This window comes from Hyperoodon ampullatus, assembly GCF_949752795.1.
Source record: "Hyperoodon ampullatus genome assembly, chromosome: 1".
Classification (NCBI taxonomy): domain Eukaryota; kingdom Metazoa; phylum Chordata; class Mammalia; order Artiodactyla; family Ziphiidae; genus Hyperoodon; species Hyperoodon ampullatus.
Window position 1 is genome coordinate 118,285,911 of NC_136914.1, and position 20,715 is coordinate 118,306,625.

Genomic DNA, 20,715 nt, shown 5'->3' on the forward strand with positions numbered 1-20,715 from the left:
GATGGAAGGGTAAAGTTGAAAGATCTCAGATTCAGTTAGGATAGATAGCGTTAATCCATGTAGCTCTGTGAGGGGTAAGTCAGCAGGTGAGCAGCGGTGTTACTATCCTCTCGCTGCTCCTTCTCCAGGTTATAGCACACAATAGCTGTTTCTGTGAACTCTTACAGTCTGCTCAGTGGGCCAAAGGAAGCATGCTCTGGGGGAGATAAACATTGATATTACTCTTCTCTTTTAGGTTTCGATTTTGGTGTACGCCAGAACGGTGAACGGGTTAATCACGTCAACCTCCCGCCTTGGGCACGTAACGATCCTCGTCTTTTTATCCTCATCCATAGACAGGCTCTAGAGTCTGACTACGTGTCCCAGAACATCTGTCAGTGGATCGACTTGGTATTCGGGTATAAGCAAAAAGGGAAGGCCTCTGTCCAAGCCATCAATGTTTTTCATCCTGCTGTAAGTGACTCTTTTAAAACTCTGCATTTATATAAGGTAGAAGGTTAGACTGTTTCTTTACAATACCCAAGTTACCAAAGAGAATTGACAAAGACACTAAACTTGCCCAAGATTTTTCAGGTTTTATATTTCACCTCTTTAAGAATAACTAAGATACTATCTGTCAGGGGTTCCTCAAGACCATCCCCAGGTTGGATGAGGACTTAACAACTCAGCATATAGTTGTAATTACAGCTAAGGTTTATTACAGTGAAGGGTACAAAGCAAAATCAGCAAAAGGAAAAGATGCACTGGGCAAAGCTGGAGGAAACCAGGCACAAGGTTCCAAGAGACTTCTCCCAGTGAATCACAAGGAACTCACTCACTTCCTCCAGAAACAAATTGTGACAACACGTGTGATGCTGTCTACCAGGGAAGCTCATGAGGGATGCAGTGCCAGCGTTTTTATTGAGGACTGGTCATGTAGGCACCCTCTCTCTCACAAGTCCTGAAATTCCAGGCGTCCAGAAGGAAACAGTTATTCGGTATACACCACACTGTTTGTATAGTTTGGGTGCAGTGAGCCACTCTTATCAGGTAGAGAAGGTGGGAACTCTCTTGAAATCCATGTTCCCAGACACCAGCCAAGGACCACATTTGCAGTCATGCCATCCCAAGGAGAGCAGTTCAGGCCTGCCGTGTAACTCTTTTCTGCATACTGTCCTGTATATCAGTACATGTTCTATTTTTAAATGGCCTCATTTTTCCTTATTGCACGAGCAATACTTGTGCCTCGTTAGAAAAATGTATAAGATACAGACTGCAAAAGGAAGAAATTTAAAAATCAACTTTGATATCATCATCCAAAGATAAATATCAAACCACCTTCTAGACTTTTATCTATACATATGTATCACTCCATTTATATAATATTAATACTATTTATTATTCCAAAGTATGGCTATCCAATAATTTATTTAACCAGTCCCCTATTGTTGGATATTTAGTTAGTATGCATTTACTATTAAAATTAATATTCCTCAGATTATTTCTTTATGTACCTCTTTACTTCTTCAAGATAAATTCCTAGAAGCAGAATTGTTATACCTCAACATATGTTTTTTAATGTTGTTAGATAGTCTACCTTTTAAAAAAAAATCTATCTATTCAGGAAACATTTATTTTGCTAGGCTCTAGGGATACGAAGGTGAATAAGATTCATGTAGGGAGGGAACATATATGAATGGCCAGTAAGCAACTGATAAAGGTGCTGGCATCTTTAGTCATCAGGGAAATGCAAATTAAAGCCATGATGAGTTACCACTTTAAATCCTTGAGAATGACTGAAAGTAAAAAGACTAACAATTCCAGATATTGAGTAGGTGGAATACTACTCTACAGTGAAGAGGAATGGATTTCAGATGTCTGTGACAGCATGGACGAAACTCCAAAACATTTTACACTGAATGAAAGAAGCCTTACATAAGAGTACACTCTGTATGAATCCACTTCGTTTACACGAAATTCAAGAACAAGGAACATTAATCTCTTAGTGGTAGAAATCATGGGGAATTTATCTTAAAGATGGTTCTTTATTTCTTTAAGATAATTTCCAACCTAGTTGCCCCTGGGGAGTAGAGTAGTGACTGCCACAGGTGCACCAGGGAACTTTCTGGGGTGATGGAAATGCTCTATACCTTGATTTGTGTGATGGTTGCATGGGATGGTACTATAAAAATCTTTATTGTTTTATTGTATGTAAAATATACCTCTATAAAAATGTATATAAAATTTTTATAAGTTTTAAAGACTGAGGTGTAATTTTTGAACTTTGTTCATATTTCATGCAAAATGTAACTTTAAAAGCAATTAAGAATTTGGACATTAACCTCAGTATACTCTGTGCCTATAATACTGGCACAAATTTTCAATTGTTCTCATATAAAATTCACATTAAAAGTATCTGGACTTCCGGCCCTGGGCGATTCACGTCCGGGTCAGAGTGAGCCTCTTGCTCTCAGAGTGTGTTACTGGTGCAGCTGCCGCGCTGTCCGCGTTCTCTCTTCCCAGTGTGATCGAGCCGCAGTGCCTGCCGGCTAGAAGTACCCGCTGCCTCGAGCAGAGAAGGACGAGGAGGGGACCTGGGAGTGGGCAGCGGCCGGGCTGGGCCGCTCTGGGGAGGGCTGGCGACTCTGCTCCTTCGCTTGCTGCTGTCTCTGGGAACCGGGTGCCAGCACTGAGGAGTCTTCAGCTGACAGCAAGCCCCTTCCCCGGCTCCCCTGCCCGCCCTGCCGGGGAGGGCGGAAGATGCCGGTGAAGAAGAAGAGAAAATCTCCTGGGGTGGCAGCGGCAGTAGCGGAAGACGGAGGCCTCAAAAAGTGTAAAATCTCCAGTGGTTGGCACTTAATGTAACAACTTCACCATTTAAAGAAGCCAGCATTATGAAGAAGAGATAATGATAGAACTGTCCTTAAAGAGAGGTCTGCTTAAAATGTGAGCTATTGCAGATCCCAACCCCCTGCTAGACTAATAAGTGGAGAGGAACATTTTTCAAGCAAGAAGTGCCTGGCTTGGTTTTATGAGTATGCAGGTCCTGATGAAGTTGTAGGGCCAGAAGGAATGGAAAAATTTTGTGAAGACATTGGTGTTGAACCTGAAAATATTATTATGTTAGTTTTAGCGTGGAAATTGGAGGCTGAAAGCATGGGATTTTTTACCAAGGAAGAATGGTTAAAGGGGATGACTTCATTACAGTGTGACTGCACAGAAAAGTTACAGAACAAATTTGACTTTTTGCGCTCACAGTTGAATGATATTTCTTCATTTAAGAATATCTACAGATATGCCTTTGATTTTGCAAGGGATAAAGATCAGAGAAGCCTTGATATTGATACAGCAAAGTCTATGTTAGCTCTTCTCCTTGGGAGGACATGGCCACTGTTTTCAGTATTTTACCAGTACCTGGAGCAATCAAAGTATCGCGTTATGAACAAAGATCAGTGGTACAATGTGTTAGAATTCAGCAGAACAGTCCATGCCGATCTTAGTAACTATGATGAAGATGGTGCTTGGCCTGTTCTTCTTGATGAATTTGTCGAGTGGCAGAAAGTTCGTCAAACGTCATAGCAAGAGCTATTGTGAAGAAAATGCAAACCTTTAGATCCTTACGTGTGTACAAGCTAATGAGACGAGGAAAAAAAAGAAAAAACCAAAGGGGTGCATTTTCACTCATATGAAAGACTTCTCATAGTACTTTTTTTTCCTTTTTTTTAAAGGAAGTTTTCTTGTTACATGTTATGGGCATTGAGCCACACATCTTCCGAGACTGAATATTGAAGTTTTTGTTTTGAGTTATGTTTATAACATTTATTTCAGAACAATAAAGATTCAGATTTGTGACAAAGGCCTTAAAGTGAAAAAAAAAAAAAAGTATCTGCGTGCTGAAATATACCATTTAATTCTCATCTTACTAGATTTTTTTCATTAATTCTTTGAGACTTTAGAGCTTTAAAAAGAATAGAGTTTATACCATTGTTCTAGAAATTTTAAATACAACTTATTTATTTATTTTGCTGCGCCACGTGGCATGTGGGATCTTAGTTCCCTGACCAGGGATCTAACCCGTGTGCCCTGCAGTAGAAGTGCGGATTCTTAACCACTGGACCACCAAGGAAGTCCTGTTCTAGAAATTTAATAAAACTCAATTCATGGGACAAAACCAAGTGTAGCAATTAAGCACATAGTCTCTAAATCCACAATTGAGTTCAAATCCTCACTCTGTGACTCTGCCACTTACTGTGTGACCTGCAGTGTGACCTTAACTTCTCTGTACCTTAATGTACAAATTTGTAAAATGTGAACAGTAATACCAGCCTCATAAATAAGAAAATGCATACAGGGTAATGTCTGCCATCCAGTTAAGTGCAAATAAATGTTAACTTTGTAAAAAGGAATGTAGGGGCTTCCCTGGTGGCACAGTGGTTAAGAATCCGCCTGCCATGGTAGGGGACACGGGTTCGAGCCCTGGTCTGGGAAGGTCCCACATGCAGTGGAGCAGCTAAGCCCATGTACCACAACTACTGAGCCCGCGAGCCACAACTACTGAGCCTGCGTGCCGCAACTACTGAAGCCCGTGCATCTAGAGCCCATGCTCCTCAACAAGAGAAGCCACTGCAATGAGAAGCCCGCGCACCGCAACAAAGAGTACCCCCCGCTCGCCACAACTAGAGAAAGCCCGCACACAGCAACGAAGACCCAATGCAGCCAAAAATAAATTCATTCATTAATTTAAAAAAATAGAAAAAATATTTTAAAAGGAATGTAAAAATGCCTTTTGATCTTAATTCGTCATTCACTGATATATGGGGTTCACTAGAAACTGATACCACAGAATGTAAAGGTACTAATTTAAAGTAAATTTTAAGAGTCCTGGGTATCGGATTATTCCATTCTTCATTTGAATTTTCGAGTATATTAAATCAAGCAACCATTAGGAATGAGCCTGCTTAGACAAGCGTTTATAACAGGTATTTGAGCCCTTGTGGTCGTGCTAGGGTGGTGGCGAGGGGAGTGGATGTTGAAGATTAACTTCTGAAGAACCTTTGAAACTTTTTTTTGGTATTTATAGAGACGTTCTATGCAGATACAAAAATGAAATTTGCTGACTGATTCAATGCTAAAAGCTAAATTACACAAGCAAGATGCACAAGCACAACAGATCTATACCCAGCTACTGACTGCTAGCTTTAAAAATAATAAAGTAAGTGCACATCACCCTCCATCTGACTCTAACACTAAGAAGAAAAGTGTAACAACACCCTTCACGTTAAAAAGCTTGCAATTTTCACTGCTGCTCTTTCAGATCCACTTACAGTTTTCATTAGAACCTAAATAGATAGTCTCTTAAGCTACCTACTAACATTCTATCGCAATTTCATTTTTTTTTTTTTTCGGTACGTGGGCCTCTCACTGTTGTGGCCTCTCCCGTTGCGGAGCACAGGCTCTGGACACGCAGGCTCAGCGGCCATGGCTCACGGGCCCAGCCACTCCGCGGCATGTGGGATCTTCCCAGACCGGGGCACGAACCCGTGTCCCCTGCATCGACAGGCGGACTCTCAACCACTGCGCCACCAGGGAAGCCCCGCAATTTCATTTTTATATACCTTTTCCTATATATCACTTTGGACAAATGACGTTTTCAATAATTTAGTATTACACATGAAGTCTTTTTATATATATATATATGTATGAACACTAGGTGGGAAAGAAAAGGACAGTGACAGATCCTGAATTTTTACTCATTTTCTAGACTGATTATTGCCCTAACCCCCTTTCTCTCTAGCTTCATGTCCTAAGAAAGGTGACAGCATGGAGGACACCAGTTGCATGGAACATTGTGTGCCAACCTCTCTGCAGTGTTTTGGTTGAAGATGGAATACCTTGACTTTGTTTCTCATCCAGTCTTCTGCCCCTTGCCGGGGAGGTGAAGCTGTCCCACTTCCTCTGTTGACAGCTTTGCCTGGTTGGCTGAGGGAGGCTGGAAGGATATACATCACATTACAGCCTTCTCACTGCCAAGTTCTAGTCAGGTTCAGGAATATATGTGGAAACCTGCAAAGCAAACACAGAGGGAATCAGAATTCAAGTAATCCTCTCCAAGGATAAATAAAGCATGGATGAGTTGCTGTTGAGTTTACAGGGTGGACATCACAAAGACTTTGCTTGGGTTTCAGTGATGCTGGTGTTTAGAATCCTGATTCTTCAGCCCAGACAGGAGGAGAGATATAGACCTACAAAAATCTAGGTTCCTTACTAATGTCTCTGTATGTAAGAAAATACATCTCAATAGTTGATATTCTTAGACATCTTCAAGATGGGGTAGTGACACAAAGTCATCCTGTGACACCAGCCATTGTGTCGAGAGGAATCACACTCTTTCTTTGAGCATATTCCCATCAAAGAACAAAAGGGCATTTGGATATCATGTAATTTCAGGCAGACACAGATGGTTTTGAACTTCTAGTTCTCATTTTTAGGAATTCAGGTGGGGCAGGTTCCCCTAGTTTTCTTCAGTCTTCGTGTTGCCATATAGCTGCATTCTCTTGTCTCTTTTGATTTTGTTGACCACTTGAAATGATTTTAACCAATTACCTGACTCTAGTGTTCTGACCAATATCTGACAGGCAGCCACAGAAAAAATAGAACCACCCGCTAACCTGCTTGCAGAAGCTATTTTGGGTCAACTGAATTGAAAAACCTGATTATTTTTCATCAACTCTCACTGAAAGACAAGACCAAAGAAAAACCTCATTTAGTTTTTCTTTTTTTTTTAATTTGAAGTATAATTGACATACATTATATTAGTTTCCAGTATACAGCATACTGATTTCAGTCATTTGCAAAATGATCACCGCAGTAAGTCTAGTTAACATCCACCCCATACGTAGTTACAAAAATTTTTTTTCTTGGGATGAAGGCTTTTAAGATTTATTTTCTTAGGAACTTTCAGATCTGCAGTACAATGTTATTAACTGCAGCCACCATGCTGTACGTTACATCCCAGGACTTATTTGCTTTATAACTGGAAGTTTGTACCTTTGGCTCCCTTCACCCGTTTGCCCACACCCCACCTTTGGCAACCACCAATCTTATGAGCTTGGTCTTTTGTTTGTTTAGATTCCACATATAAATGAGATCATACTTATTTGTATGGTATTTGTCTCTCTCTGTCTGACTTGTTTCACTTAGCATCATACCTTCAAGGTCCACCCGTGTTGTGACAAGATTTCATTCTTTCTTATGGCAGAGTAATAATTCCATTGCATGTATTCACCACATCCTCTCCATCCATTCCATTGGTGCATGCTTAGGGTGCTTCCCTGTCCTGGCTATTATAAATAAGGCTGTAATGAACATAGGGATGCGTGTATCTTTTCAAATTAGTGTTTTCAAAATACGCAGAAGTGGAAATGCTGCATCATATGGTAGCTCTATTTTTAGTTTTCTGAGACACCTGCATACTGTTCTCCACAGTGGCTGCACCAATTTACATTCCCACCAACAGTGCAGAGGGGCTTCCTTTTCTCTACATCCTCGCCAACGGTTGTTATCTCTTGTCTTTTTGATACTAGCCATTCTCACAGGTGTAAGATGATATTTTATTGTGGTTTTATTTGCCTTTTCCTGATGATTAGTGATGCTGAGCATCTTTTCATATACCTGTTGGCCATCTGTATGTCTTTTTTGGAAGAATGTCTATTCAGGTCCTCTGCCCCCCCCCGCCATTTTCTTTTTAATTTATTCCTTTATTTATTAATTTATAATATTCCTTTGCAGAAAAGTTCCTTAATTTTTCCCATTATTTTTATAACATTTTTATTGGAGTATAATTGCTTTACATTGTTGTGTTAGTTGCTGCTGTATAACACAGTGAATCAGCTATACGTATACATATATCCCCATATCCCCTCCCTCTTGCATCTCCCTCCCACCCTCCCTATCCCACCCCTCTAGGTGGTCACAAAGCACCAAGCTGATCTCCCTGTTATATGCAGCTGCTTCCCACTAGCTATCTATTTTACATTTGGTAGTGTATATATGTCCATGCCACTCTCTCACTTCATCCCAGCTTACCCTTCCCCTTCCCCGTGTCCTCAAGTCCATTCTCTACATCTGCGTCTTTATTCCTGTCCTGCCCCTAGGTGCTTCAGAACCTTTTTTTTTTTTTAGATTCCATATGTATGTGTTAGCATACGGTATTTGTTCTCTTTCTGACTTCCTTCACTCTGTATGACAGTCTGTAGGTCCATCCACCTTACTACAAATAACTCAGTTTCATTTCTTTTTATGGCTGAGTAATATTCTATTGTATATATGTGTCACATCTTCTTTATCCATTCGTCTGTCGATGGACACTTAGGTTGCTTCCATGTCCTGGCTATTGTAAATAGTGCTGCAATGAACATTGTGGTACATGACTCTTTTTGAATTATGGTTTTCTCAGGGTATATGCCCAGGAGTGGGGTTGCTGGTTCGTATGGTAGTTCTATTTTAGTTTTTAAGGAGGCTGCATACTGTTCTCCATAGGGGCTATATCAATTTACATTCCCACCAACAGTGCAGCCCCTTTTTAATTAGATGGGTTTGTTTGCTGCTGAGTTGTGTAAGTTCTTTATAGATTTTGGATACTAACCCTTTATCAGATATATGATTTGCAAGCAATTTCTCTCATTCAGTAGGTTGTCTTTTCATTTTGTTGATGGATTCCTTTGCTGTGCAGATAAATGAAGTCTTATATGATATTCTCTTAAATTAAAAATTAATTTTATAAACATACCTAATTAGTACCAATCAAGGTACATTATTTTCATTCATCCATTCAGAAGCATTGATCATTCCTATTCTGATCTCATTGAGATTATCAGTGATTGTTAACCTGTTCAAAAACATTTTAAAATCCTTTTCATTTGAAACAGAGAAGAGTAAACCATTGCCTAGAGAATAAAACAAGTTATTGTTTTCCCCTTCAGTGTTATCGCCAAGTCTTGCTTTTTACATACCTCTCGTTTTCTTTTATTCTTCAGACATATTTTGGAATGGATGTCTCTGCAGTTGAAGATCCAGTTCAGAGACGAGCACTGGAAACCATGATAAAAACCTACGGCCAGACCCCTCGTCAGCTGTTCCAGTCGGCCCATGCGAGCAGACCTGGCTTCAAGCTCAACATCGAAGGGGAGCTTCCTGCTGCCGTGGGGTTGTTAGTGCAGTTTGCTTTCAGGGAAACCAGAGAACAGGTCAAGGAAATTCCCTATCCGGTATGTCATTTGGATTTCAATAGAATTCAGCAAAAACTGGCTCAACTCCTGAGCCGTCAGGTCCCCTCCCAGGCTCTAGGGGCAGGGAAATAAGTAGCATGGTCCCGGCCTGAAGGTGAGTGCCAGCCAGTGAACACGGATGCCTGCATTACGTTCTGTGTGTAGGAAATGCTGCGTTAGCGCTATGAAGAGAGTACTTTGGGAGCTCAGGTCGGATTGTAACCTCCCTGAGGGTCATTACTGGGGAGAGCCTCACCAGGCAGTGACATAACAGGCATTGCAAATGAGAGGAAAGGAACCATCCAGGACTTGAGAAGAGTCTGAGCATGGCTGTGCCAGTGCAGACATGCCTAGCGTGGTCCTGGTCATCATCTTCCACCAGAGGTGCTGACCAGAAGTGTAAATGTTTGGGTTTACAATTAAGGGGGAAATCGTACGTGTTTTTTTGGCCCCTCCAGGTTGTAATGATAAGAAGTATTGCCTCTTAAAATGGGAAGTAGGTATAATTTTTACTCTGAAATAGAAAAATAAAGCAAGCAAGCCTTAAGAGTAAAATGGATTCTAATCCTCAACTAAATTCTTCATTATAAAAGCAGCAAAGATGGGAGATTGTGAATTGTAAAGTGTTACAAAGATTTGCAGAAGGAAATCGCAGAAAATGAAAAGGCAAGGGAAGGAGGTTGTGAAGGACTTGGAGATAAAGTAAAGTACGGGTGTCGCACTGCAGTCGTCTGGGAGCTACTCGAAGAGAACATGGTTTTTACAGACCTTGCTTTGATAGTTGTTTCTTATAATAATGCTTCTTAAATACACTAAATGTAGAATACAGATAGAACACTAAATGTAAGTTCTTTATGCTCATAGCTCATATATATCAAATTTGCATGTTAAATACAAAACTTACACAACTAGTAAAATTGAAATTGAAATTTTAAAACATCAATATGAGAGACAATGTTGTTTTGCTGAACCCAGACCACCAGTGTTGTGTTTCATAGTTGAAAGCTGTATTTTTTGTTTTGTGTTCACTTGTCAACGAAACTCATATGCTTTTGAAGCCTTACAAATCATTTTAGTCATTGTCATTACGAGGGTCATTATTTTTAATTAGAATCTGTTATTTTAACATGTCAAAATAACAGTACGTCCCTGAAAAGTAACAAATGCCATTTAATTTGCCACTATACTTATTGCTCATTAACTCATTGAAGTTGGTGAGTATGAAGGACCTGAGCAGTATGTCTGTTTGCAGCGGGAACGTGTACCGACCTGCCTCCTTCCCACCCCAGGACCTTCGCATCAGCTGTTCCCTCTGCCTGGCGTGCCCTGTCCCCAGATAGAACCCCAGTTTGCTCTCTCATTTCACTCAGGTGTCTGCTCAGACATCATCTCCGCAGACAGTCTTACCCGGCCCCCGCATCTAAATGGGCAGCTCTGTCACTCTCAGTCCTCTTCCCCGTCTTTGACTTTCTTCATAGCACTTGCACCAGCTGACATCTTGTGTACGTATTTGTTTAGCTGTTGTCTGCCCTGCTTCCCGGCTATCAGACAGCTCCACGGGCACTGGGACTCCATCTGTCTTGTTCATCACTGTGTCTAGCAACCAGGAACACATATTTCCATATGCTAAGCACAGGGGAAGTAAAAAATTATAAAATAATTCTTGCCCACAAAGAGCTTATAATCAGGCTGCTTTCTCTTACTCTGTTTGGAGTTTAAACTAGAAGTGATTCTATATTTACTACCTTTTTTAAAATTGTACTTTTTACTTTCCTCGGTTGTAGAGTCCTTTGTCATGGATAAAAGGCTTGAAATGGGGGGAGTATGTCGGTTCCCCAAGTGCCCCGGTACCTGTGGTCTGCTTCAGCCAGCCCCACGGAGAAAGATTCGGTTCTCTCCAGGCTCTGCCCACTAGAGCAATCTGCGGTTTGTCCCGAAATTTCTGTCTTCTGATGACGTACAGCAAAGAACAAGGTAAAATCAAACATGAAAATCATCCTAGGTATATCTTTCATGAGATTTGAATGTTTCCCCTCATCTGTGCTGCTATTTTGTTTTATTTCTAAGTTTTCTGAGTCCTTGGTGAAAAACTAAACTCAAATTTGTGTTCATTTAATGCAATGTAGGAATTAAAACATAGCACATGAAAAAAATGGGAACTAAATGCAATGTCATTTGAAATGAGAGGAGGTGTTGAAGGAGACAAGAATAAATGTCTCACAAGATGAAAACATTAACAGTTTTATATAAATGTACACTTTGAGACTCTTGAATTCCAGAATAGACAGACTTATTTGACCAGCAAATCTAGTACCTCAGAAGAGACAGTCATGAGATTCAAACAAAACGAGGAAGTCATGATAGCCTTGAAAATAAGTTTTAAAAATATGTATGTCTGGAAAGCAATGTTTTTCTCACCTCTCTGTGCACTGACTCACTGAAAGCAACACATGGAAAAGTGCTGTCTGTAGAGGCCCTCTTCATATATCTAAATGTCACCTACACCGTGGAAAACTAGTGACATTTTCCGCTCAAGTAATCCCTCCGTCCTCCCAAATTAACTGTTTTACTTAATGCCAAAGAACTCTTCCTACATCCTAGGCATGGGCTTTAAACACTAAAATGAATGACTGCGGGCACCCATCCCATCTGTTTGTATCTGGTGTGTGCAGATTTGCCCAGAAGCCCGCGTGTGGACCAGACACGTCTTAGCGTTCCGCGCTGTTAGTGTTTAACCTTGCGTTCTGTGCACTGTGCTCCTCGGTCCACATGGCCTCCCACCCCACGGAGCACCACAGTGCAGGGATGCCAGGACCCATGCCAAACATCGGCCACCTAAAGGAATTCAGTGTGCTGGCTGGGCCACAGTTCTTTTAGACTCACTCTTCATTCTGTCATGAAATGAATAATTGATTGCCTTTACAGTTGTCAGTAATAAAGGAGGCTGTGCACCATTTTATCTAAGTTTAGTGAGCTAGGAGGAGAAGGTAAAACCTGTCTGATCATCGCTGGAATATCAGTACTTTATTCTCACTAGTATGTTGCAATTAGCTATGAGGTATGTCATGAGTAATTTACTACTAATAATACTTAAAGTACCAAAATGTGGAATAATTTATCTTTAAAAAATTAATTAGGGTGGGGCTTCCCTGGTGGCGCAGTGGTTGAGAGTCTGCCTGCCGATGCAGGGGACACGGGTTCGTGCCCCGGTCCGGGAAGATCCCACATGCCGCGGAGCGGCTGGGCCCGTGAGCCATGGCCGCTGAGCCTGCGCGTCCGGAGCCTGTGCTCCGCAATGGGAGAGGCCACAACAGTGAGAGGCCCGCATACCACAAAAGCAAAAAAAAAACAAAAAAAAAATTAATTAGGGTGGATTGAAGTTAATCTCTTTAGAGCAGAGAGAAAGGGCTGGTATTATCATGCTAATGATGGGACTTAAATATGTTCAGTATAATTGCTAACCTGTCTTACTTGTGCCACTTCAGTCACAAGCCCTTAGTGGCCCTTAATAGCTGTGTTCATTCACATTACACTTTATTTCCTCATAGAACGTATTTGGGTTTTATCAGAATCTAGGTGTGTCTAGGGAAGTGGTATCGTACAAGTTACAGCCATGGCCTTGGCGGCACGGTGCCTGCATTTGCGTCCCAGTTCTGCTGCCTAATACCTGTGTGATCTTGAGAAAATGACTTACCCTTTTGGAATCCTGGCTTTTAATCTGTAAAATGGGAGTAATGAAAGGACTTATCTCACAGGGTAATTCACTGTAAAGATTAAATGAAATAATATAAGGAACGACTAACACAGCGCAGGACTCATTCTAAGTGCTTAATAAATAAATGCCCATCAGACAGTTAGCACCCTGGGGCCAGGGGCTGTGTGAGTGTTCACTGCTGTACCCAGCGCGGAACCATCCACGGGGCCATTTCAGAGAGGCCTTGACTGACTGGGAGTGCACCTGGCAGATGGAAGGTCATGTGTGTTAAGCACTGCTATATCAAATAACTGTGTCATTTTGCTTAGTTATATACACATAATACAATATAGCAACTAAACTGCCATGGTTTTCATGATCTTTGGCCCAGTATAGGCCAATTACTTGAGAACTGACAATGCCTCAAAATTGCCTGAGGTACTTTTTTTCAAAATATATTGATACTTGGTTGGGTCCCATTGGAGACATACTGCTTCAGAATCTCTGGGGCTTGAGTCTAAGCCTGTGCATGCTACAAAAGCCATTTTCTTGCAAACTCCTGTTTAAGATCCACTGTTCAAATAGATAAAGCAGAAGTTTATTTTTCTTTTTAAAAAAATATGGTGCCTCTTGTGTTGCTGGAATGAGAAACTAGGAACAGTTACTGAGTTCCTACTACATGCCAGACTTTATGGTGGAATTTGCAAGGTCCCGAGGCTCATGAAGTGTGGTTCCTTTCCATAGCAGCTTATGTAGAGAGGAGTTTATATTTAACAAGGATATCCCAGTTTCTTTATTGCAAAAGTGATGTCACATTTGGGATTATACTCAACAAAACAAAGAGAAATCTGTGAATTACATTTTCAGGGCGCTGTTGATTCATTCAACAAATATTTATTTGTTTTATTGCTTTATATGCTGGGTATTATGCTAGGTACTCACATTCTCTCTCCTTAAGGAACTCAAAGCTTCTAAGTTTCCAGGGCAGCACCAGCTATAGCATTTATGCTGCATTTGCCCTAGTCAATGTGCCAACAAGGCATAGATCATGAGAAACACTGATGTCAGGAGGTCCAGATCTTTATCCCAAAAGGACATAATACTGTGTTACAGGTCCAGTGAGAAAAGAAAAGAACCTTGTTAAACGAAGGTCTCCCGTGCAGTCCTTGCAGTTGAAAGGATTAAATTATCCCTTCTCAGGATTGCTTCTGCTCTAGCAATGGTCCCTTTCTGGTATTAATAGTTGTCCTTATTGATTTTTCAACAGGGTATCTACATTTTTTAAAACATTTTCTAGTTCATATTTATTGTTAAAAGTAAGGTGTCACAGAACATGAATAGAGGAAGCTTGATTATCATTGTCTTTTATAAAAATTTCTTAACAGAAATTTTAGTACTAAGTCATATAAATCCCAACCAAAACACCACAGGTGAAAAGGAATACAGTTCCACCCTTAGAATCCCGTTAGCCTTAAAGGAATAAAACTAACACAATTCGGTCCATCTTATGGATATAAAGATGATTTTGCACTGGAATGACTGTGTTCTGCTGTGTGAACTTGAGCCTTTAACCTGCCATTGTGGCCGGCTGTCCAATAATAACTGAGCAGTGGCAACTGATGCTTTTATTTCTCCTTCTTGAGGTGTGAGAAGCATGAACAGTACTGACATTCAGTGGTCCGCCATCCTGAGCTGGGGATATGCTGATAACATTTTAAGGTTGAAGAGTAAACAAAGCGAGCCTCCAATAAACTTTATACAAAGTTCACAGCAGTATCAGGTAAACGTTTTTATGAAGTACTTTATAATAATAATTAAATATAATGCTTTAAAAAGGAGTCAGACTGATGGCAGCTAGTCTCTAATATCCTGCCGTCAGTCCAGGAGCTGGTGATGCTGGATGTATGCCTTGTTTACAGTGCTGACAGACTCCCTAACTGCCGCTGTCTGTGTCCCCAGAGTTTGTCCTCTACCCAGTCTCTTATTGAGACAGCATCAGCTCATGGCTCAGTATTGGAACAAAATCAGCATTGCTTTCTTCTCAGTGTCCACTTACCTTTTGTTACTGTGTCATTTTTTCTTTCTTTCTTTCTTTCTTTCTTTCTTTCTTTCTCTTTCTTTCCTTTCTTCCTTCCTTCCTTCCTTCCTTCCTCTTTCTTTTTCTCTCTCTTTCTCTCTCTCTTTCTCTCTCTACAGCTGTGTTGGGTCTTCATTGCTGTGTGCGGGCTTTCTCTAGTTGCAGCGAGCGGGGACTACTCTTTGTTGTGGTGTGCGGGCTTCTCATCACAGTGGCTTCTTGTTGCAGAGCACGGGCTCTAGGCACGCGGGTTTCAGTAGTTGTAGCACATGGGCTCAATAGTTTGGCTCACGGGCTCTAGAGCACAGCCTCAGTAGTTGTGATGCACGGGCTTAGCTGCTCTGCAGCATGTGGGATCTTCCTGGACCAGGGCTCAAACCTGTGTCCCCTGCGTTGGCAGGCAGATTCTTAATCACGGCGCCACCAGGGAAGTCCCTTTACTATGTCATTTTCAATAACCAGAGTGCCATGTTCTATACCTGGCTTTTTCTAAATGAACTGGGTATTTAGGCATCACAGCATGGTAGAAAGAGCCTTGGGGCTAACTGTAGCTCTGTGATCTGTGTTAGTGTCCAGCTCTGTTATTTACTATGTAGCCTTTGGCAAGTAATTTAACCTTACCCAACTTGAGTTTCTTTCCTCTTCTCTAAAACTGGGCTAGTCATACTCCCACCACTCTCTCATAAAGCTGTTGTAAAAATGTCTCCAATGTTTCTGAAAGTGCTTTGTAAACTATAAAGCACCATGTACACACACGCACACACACACACACACAGACACAGTACTGCCATAACTTTTTCTGGTACTAAATTGTATGTTAAACCTTCTTTCTTTGACTGTCTTTCCATAGGAAGTTCTTTTACTGTTTTCTGACTTCGTAACTTACATAGCACCTGGTGCCTATTCATATAGTCCTAACATTCGTCACCATTCCCTGAGCACTTTAAAGATGGAGTAAGCTACTTTTGGGGAATTTTTGGCAGTGAAAGAAAGGAGAGCAATGGCTTGTTTGCTTAACCTTCAATATGCCTGGAAAAAAAGGTCACTGCCTTTTGCCATCTGGCTTACCAGTACACTAACAAAAGTAAGAATAAAGGACAGTGAAAAACAACCTTATTATAAATTTTAATAAGAATTTAAGCACTGAAAAATTATTTCTATCATGTACAGTTGGGCACAGAAAGATCATTAAAGATGAAAAAATACTCCCATTAAGTCCTTTTAGCAAAACAGGATGATCCAGATTTCTAGCAAACACGGTGTGATAAAGTACTTCCGGTCAAGTGCCTAACTAACTAGATAAGAATACCATGTTTCATTTTGTTCTTAGAAATATGTTGTTCACTCATTGGTTGTTTAATTTGAGAAAATTTGTCCAGGGTATTATCATATGAAGACTCACACTCTGAGATTTCACTTATCTAATCAATTTCATCATCATCGTTACAGATTAGAGTTCTGCTGTCTCTTAGCCTTTATCTTCTGATTGATCTCACAATTGTGAAACATGTTCCTGTCGATTTTCTTCTCTTTTCTATTATTGCTGGAAAATGAAAAATTCTCAATTTCCAACTGTGTTCGATGACAGCTGAAAGTAGACTACAGAAATGGTGTCTTTGGTATTCTTTTATACTTTCTCAAAAGATGACAACATTCTTTTGACAATGCAATAAGAAAACCAAAAGATGACAATTTAGGGACTTCCCTGGTGGGGCAGTGGTTAAGAATCCACCTGCCAATGCAGGGGACACGGGTTCAAGCCCTGGTCCGGGAAGATCCTACATGTTGTGGAGCAACTAAGCCCGTGCGCCACAACTACTGAGCCTGCGCTCTAGAGCCCATGAGCCACAACTACTGAGCCCACATGCCACAACTACTGAAGCCCATGCACCTAGAGCCTGTGCTCTGCAACAAGAGAAGCCACCGCAATGAGAAGCCTGCACACCGTAACGAAGAGTAGCCCCCGCTCGCCACAGCTAGAGAAAGTCCGTGTGCAGCAACAAAGACCCAACGCAGCCAAAAATAAATAAATGAATAAATAAATAAATAAATTTTTTTTTTTTAAGGTGACAATATATTTCACATTTTACATTATCCTTCCAGGAGATCCATCATTCTCCCATTTTCTTATTTTGTTTGTTTTGTTTTAGCATAGTTGGGAATAATTGAAGAGTAGAGATGAAATAATTCCTAGGATGATGAAATAGCAGAGTGTTTCAAAATAGAGGGAAAAAATTAGATTATTGAAATCCTAGAAATGTAACTTAGGTTTATAAAAGAGTTCAGTCGACCCATATGGTAATTGCAAAACAGAATGAGTTTTATTCCTCATATAAGAAATAGGTACATTTTCTTTTTGCTCTTTGGAAGACCTCTAAGGAAGAATAAAAATTATGAAATATCAATCTTTACAAATAGAACTATTCAAGAAAGAAACTCAAAAAATAAAATTAGATCCAATGGACTCTGAAGATATATTGAGAGTTAAGAAGAGTCAGGCTCAAAGCAAGTCATTTTTCAAGGTAGCAGACACTTGAACACGTTTGCAGGGCCAGGGGAAGAAGCCAGCAAATGACAGTTTGAAATTCTGACAGTTGTTTGAGAAACACCGGGGTGGGGTGGGGCTGGCCTTAAAAACAGAGGGGCTTCTCTAAATCAGGAGGTGACGCCGAGACATTTTGAGGCCCAAAGGAGGGAAAGGGATGAGGTCTGTGGCTGATGATCGTCGTCTTCTTAGTGAAGTGAAGTGAAGTGTGTGGGTATTGCTGACCAGCCGACCGACCGGGAGAGGTGGGACTGGAGAGGGGGCAGAGCGGCTGGGGACCGCTGCTGGGGGTGTGGTGCTGGGGGTCAGCTAGTGCCAGAGGAAGACTGTCAGGCCGAGCAAAGAGGTGAGCCGACCTTGAATAGTGTCGCCATGGTTGGGACTCAAGGGTTTATAGTCCCCAAGGAATAATCCCAGATTTTTTTCTCCATGTTTATCTTTCTTTCTTCTCCTATCTAGAAATCTTTAGAACTGTTAGAAGCAATACCTCTATTTATATATATACTCTGTTTCCCTACCAAAGACAGAAAAAGAAAAAAAAAAGAAATAAAAGTAAAAATCAGGTACATGCATTTCTCTCTCTCTCTCTCTCTCTCTCTCACACACACACACACACACACACACACACACACACAGAGACACACACCCTCTCAACCTTGGATCTAGTCAATCCTGGATCATTTTGTTTAAATTTCTGAGGAACAAATGGCCCTGTGTGTATTTGTGTGTGTGTGTGTGTGTGTGTGTGTGTGTGTGTGTGTGTGTACAGAAAAATGTAAAATCATAGACAATGCATTGTAATACATTTTAATTTGGAAACAGCTTTTAGATAGCATAAAGTTACAGAATGTTATTATATCTTACACCATTCTAATAATTTCAAGTAAAATGTTTACCTTAAATTTTGTGATCATGTATTTTTAAAATAATTGTCAGAAAAGTAGAAGCATTTCTCGTGCTTTTTAAACATGATAATCTTTGATTTGTCCTTTCTCTAGGTGACTAGTTGTGCTTGGGTACCGGACAGTTGCCAGCTGTTTACTGGGAGCAAATGTGGTGTCATCACAGCCTACACAAACAGATTCATGAGCGGCACGGTAGGTCTTGGGCGCATTTTGTGAGATTTTCATGTCAGTGAGAGGAAGAAACCCTTTATGAAGTATAAATTTGGTATAAGATTAAATTTTTTGTACATTAATCTTTCGTACTTTAATCTCTTCACATAAGCTCTTAAAATGTAAAAGGTCACATGTCTAACTCTTTAATTTTAGGTTTATTAAGATCACAAAAATTTTGAAAATAACTGTAAAGGTCAGAGACAGACAGTATTTTGAGTTATGACCTGTTTTGAGTTTAGGCTTTTTCATGGCATTTTGATGCTTGCTTGCTTTCATTCTCGGTATCAACCCGAGTGCTTACAAGTATCCCACAATATTCCATAAAAGTTGGAAGTACAGAACTCCTAATGTTCAACATTCCTATGCTCTCTGGGTGAATTAAATGACAGAAAAATCAAAGTAGCCAGTCTTGATTTCTACCACTTACTGGAAGAAATTTTTTCATTCACTGAATCCTTTGGATTTGAGAGTTAAATTATTAAAACACTCTAGTGAAGAAGACATTATGCAATACTTCTTTTAATCTACTGTCATTCCTTTTTTTTTTTTTTGCAGTAACAGTACTTACTTTATTAAGAGATTAAACCTACAGTATTTTAGTAGTTAATTAAAGGACTAATTCCTTACTAAATTATGCCTGGCACTAGAATTCCATATTGAATTTTTTTTTTAAACTGTGAACCTCCAAAGTGTTTCAGCACTATGTTTCTATTAGAGACAAAATTCAGATTCAAAATGTTAAATTAAAAATATTTTTCACCTTGCCATATTAAAGCATTACATCTTGTCAAAAAAAATAATAAAAATAAAGGACCAATTCCTAAGAGGCATTTCCACTGGAGGTCTGTCATTCCTTTCTTGAATCAGCTGTCTGTGGTGCTGTTGAGGATTAGTGGCAAGTTTCGGGTGATAACTCAGTGATTATCATTCTAGTCTGAAATGTGCTCTGTGCTTTTTTTAAATTACAATTTTCTGCATTATTTTATGAAACATGTTTTACTGGGTGAAACCTGTATTTCTAGCATAGGGTGATGCTCAGTTCCTTACTTTTCTGTCCAAGTTTATTCCCTTTTAAGCCCTTGTTAAGGTTCTTTGCCATGATCCTTGGGGTATAAATGTGATCATAATATTGTTTCTGTCTCTTAGTCTAAGGAGTCATTAAAATGTTTGAAGCAGGAGTGATATGATCCAGTCAGCATTTTAAGGCCATCACTGTAGCGCCTACAAGGAGAATCGCTTAAAAGGGATGTGGGGCTGGAGGGGAGGGTACCAGTTCAGAGGCGCTGTAGTGATACAGGCTGGCCGTGGTGAGGGCTCCGTGTCAGGAGGTCGGCATGTACAGGTTATTGCAGGACAGTGAGGTTGTGCTCTAAGAAAGATTCACACACAGCTTAAAAGAGCCAGAAGTGGGACCAGCCAGATGTCAGGGAGCCTGAAAAGTTACACATGAGCTAGATCTTCAAGGACCATTTTACTAAGTGGAAAAAAGAGGAAAGAGTATTGTAGCAAAGTAAACCAACACATGGAAACAAAGGCATGGTAGTTTGGGGGATGGCAGATACTTTTATGTGTAGTTTAGAGTATAACATGCTGGGAGGAGTGCCAAATTCAGGGCAGGAGCAGTAGAGTGAGGGGAGGGTATTATACACAGGCCACAATAAGAAGAATGCTAGGGGGTCTGAGCAGAGAGGCACCTTCACTTTTGGATTGTCTTCTGTTTTCTCCTTTTTACTCCCCAAGGCCTAAAGCAGATGTTAATTTTATAATGTCCCTAATATTTACCACTGCCATTGCCTTTCACCTTCTGAGCTCACCCTGTTTCCTTTTTTCTACAAATATATGCTAATCTCTGCTGCTAGAGCAGTTGTCTGCTTGTACACTCAGATCATTTGCACCATCATAGACACCTATTTAAAAACTAGCTTCATCTTTTGTTTTTTATTTCCTCTTGCTTTCCCCGACACTATGAACAGCCTTGCTCTTAGTTTTCCTTACTTCCATTCTTCCTATAATTTAAAATTTTAATTGTACGCTAG

The 20,715-nt window shown here is 40.4% G+C and overlaps 2 protein-coding genes across 2 annotated transcripts in view; both read left to right on the forward strand.

Annotated features, from left to right (window-relative positions):
- LYST (lysosomal trafficking regulator) overlaps positions 1–20,715 on the forward strand; it is a gene marked incomplete at both ends in the record, with an annotated part of 150,969 nt that overhangs the window by 118,085 nt on the left and 12,169 nt on the right. The window contains 5 exons of the mRNA XM_079697574.1: positions 236–453; positions 9,015–9,245; positions 11,030–11,219; positions 14,583–14,719; positions 18,560–18,658. Of these exons, the coding sequence (XP_079553700.1) occupies positions 236–453; positions 9,015–9,245; positions 11,030–11,219; positions 14,583–14,719; positions 18,560–18,658 (875 nt within the window). The remainder of the gene's footprint in view (positions 1–235; positions 454–9,014; positions 9,246–11,029; positions 11,220–14,582; positions 14,720–18,559; positions 18,659–20,715) is intronic.
- On the forward strand, positions 2,740–3,852 carry LOC307052666 (DCN1-like protein 5; the record flags this gene model as incomplete). Its single annotated transcript, XM_079703731.1, has 2 exons — positions 2,740–2,840; positions 2,931–3,852. The coding sequence occupies 2 exons, from the start codon at positions 2,740–2,742 to the stop codon at positions 3,556–3,558; spliced, it is 729 nt and encodes a 242-aa protein (XP_079559857.1). The 3' UTR covers positions 3,559–3,852.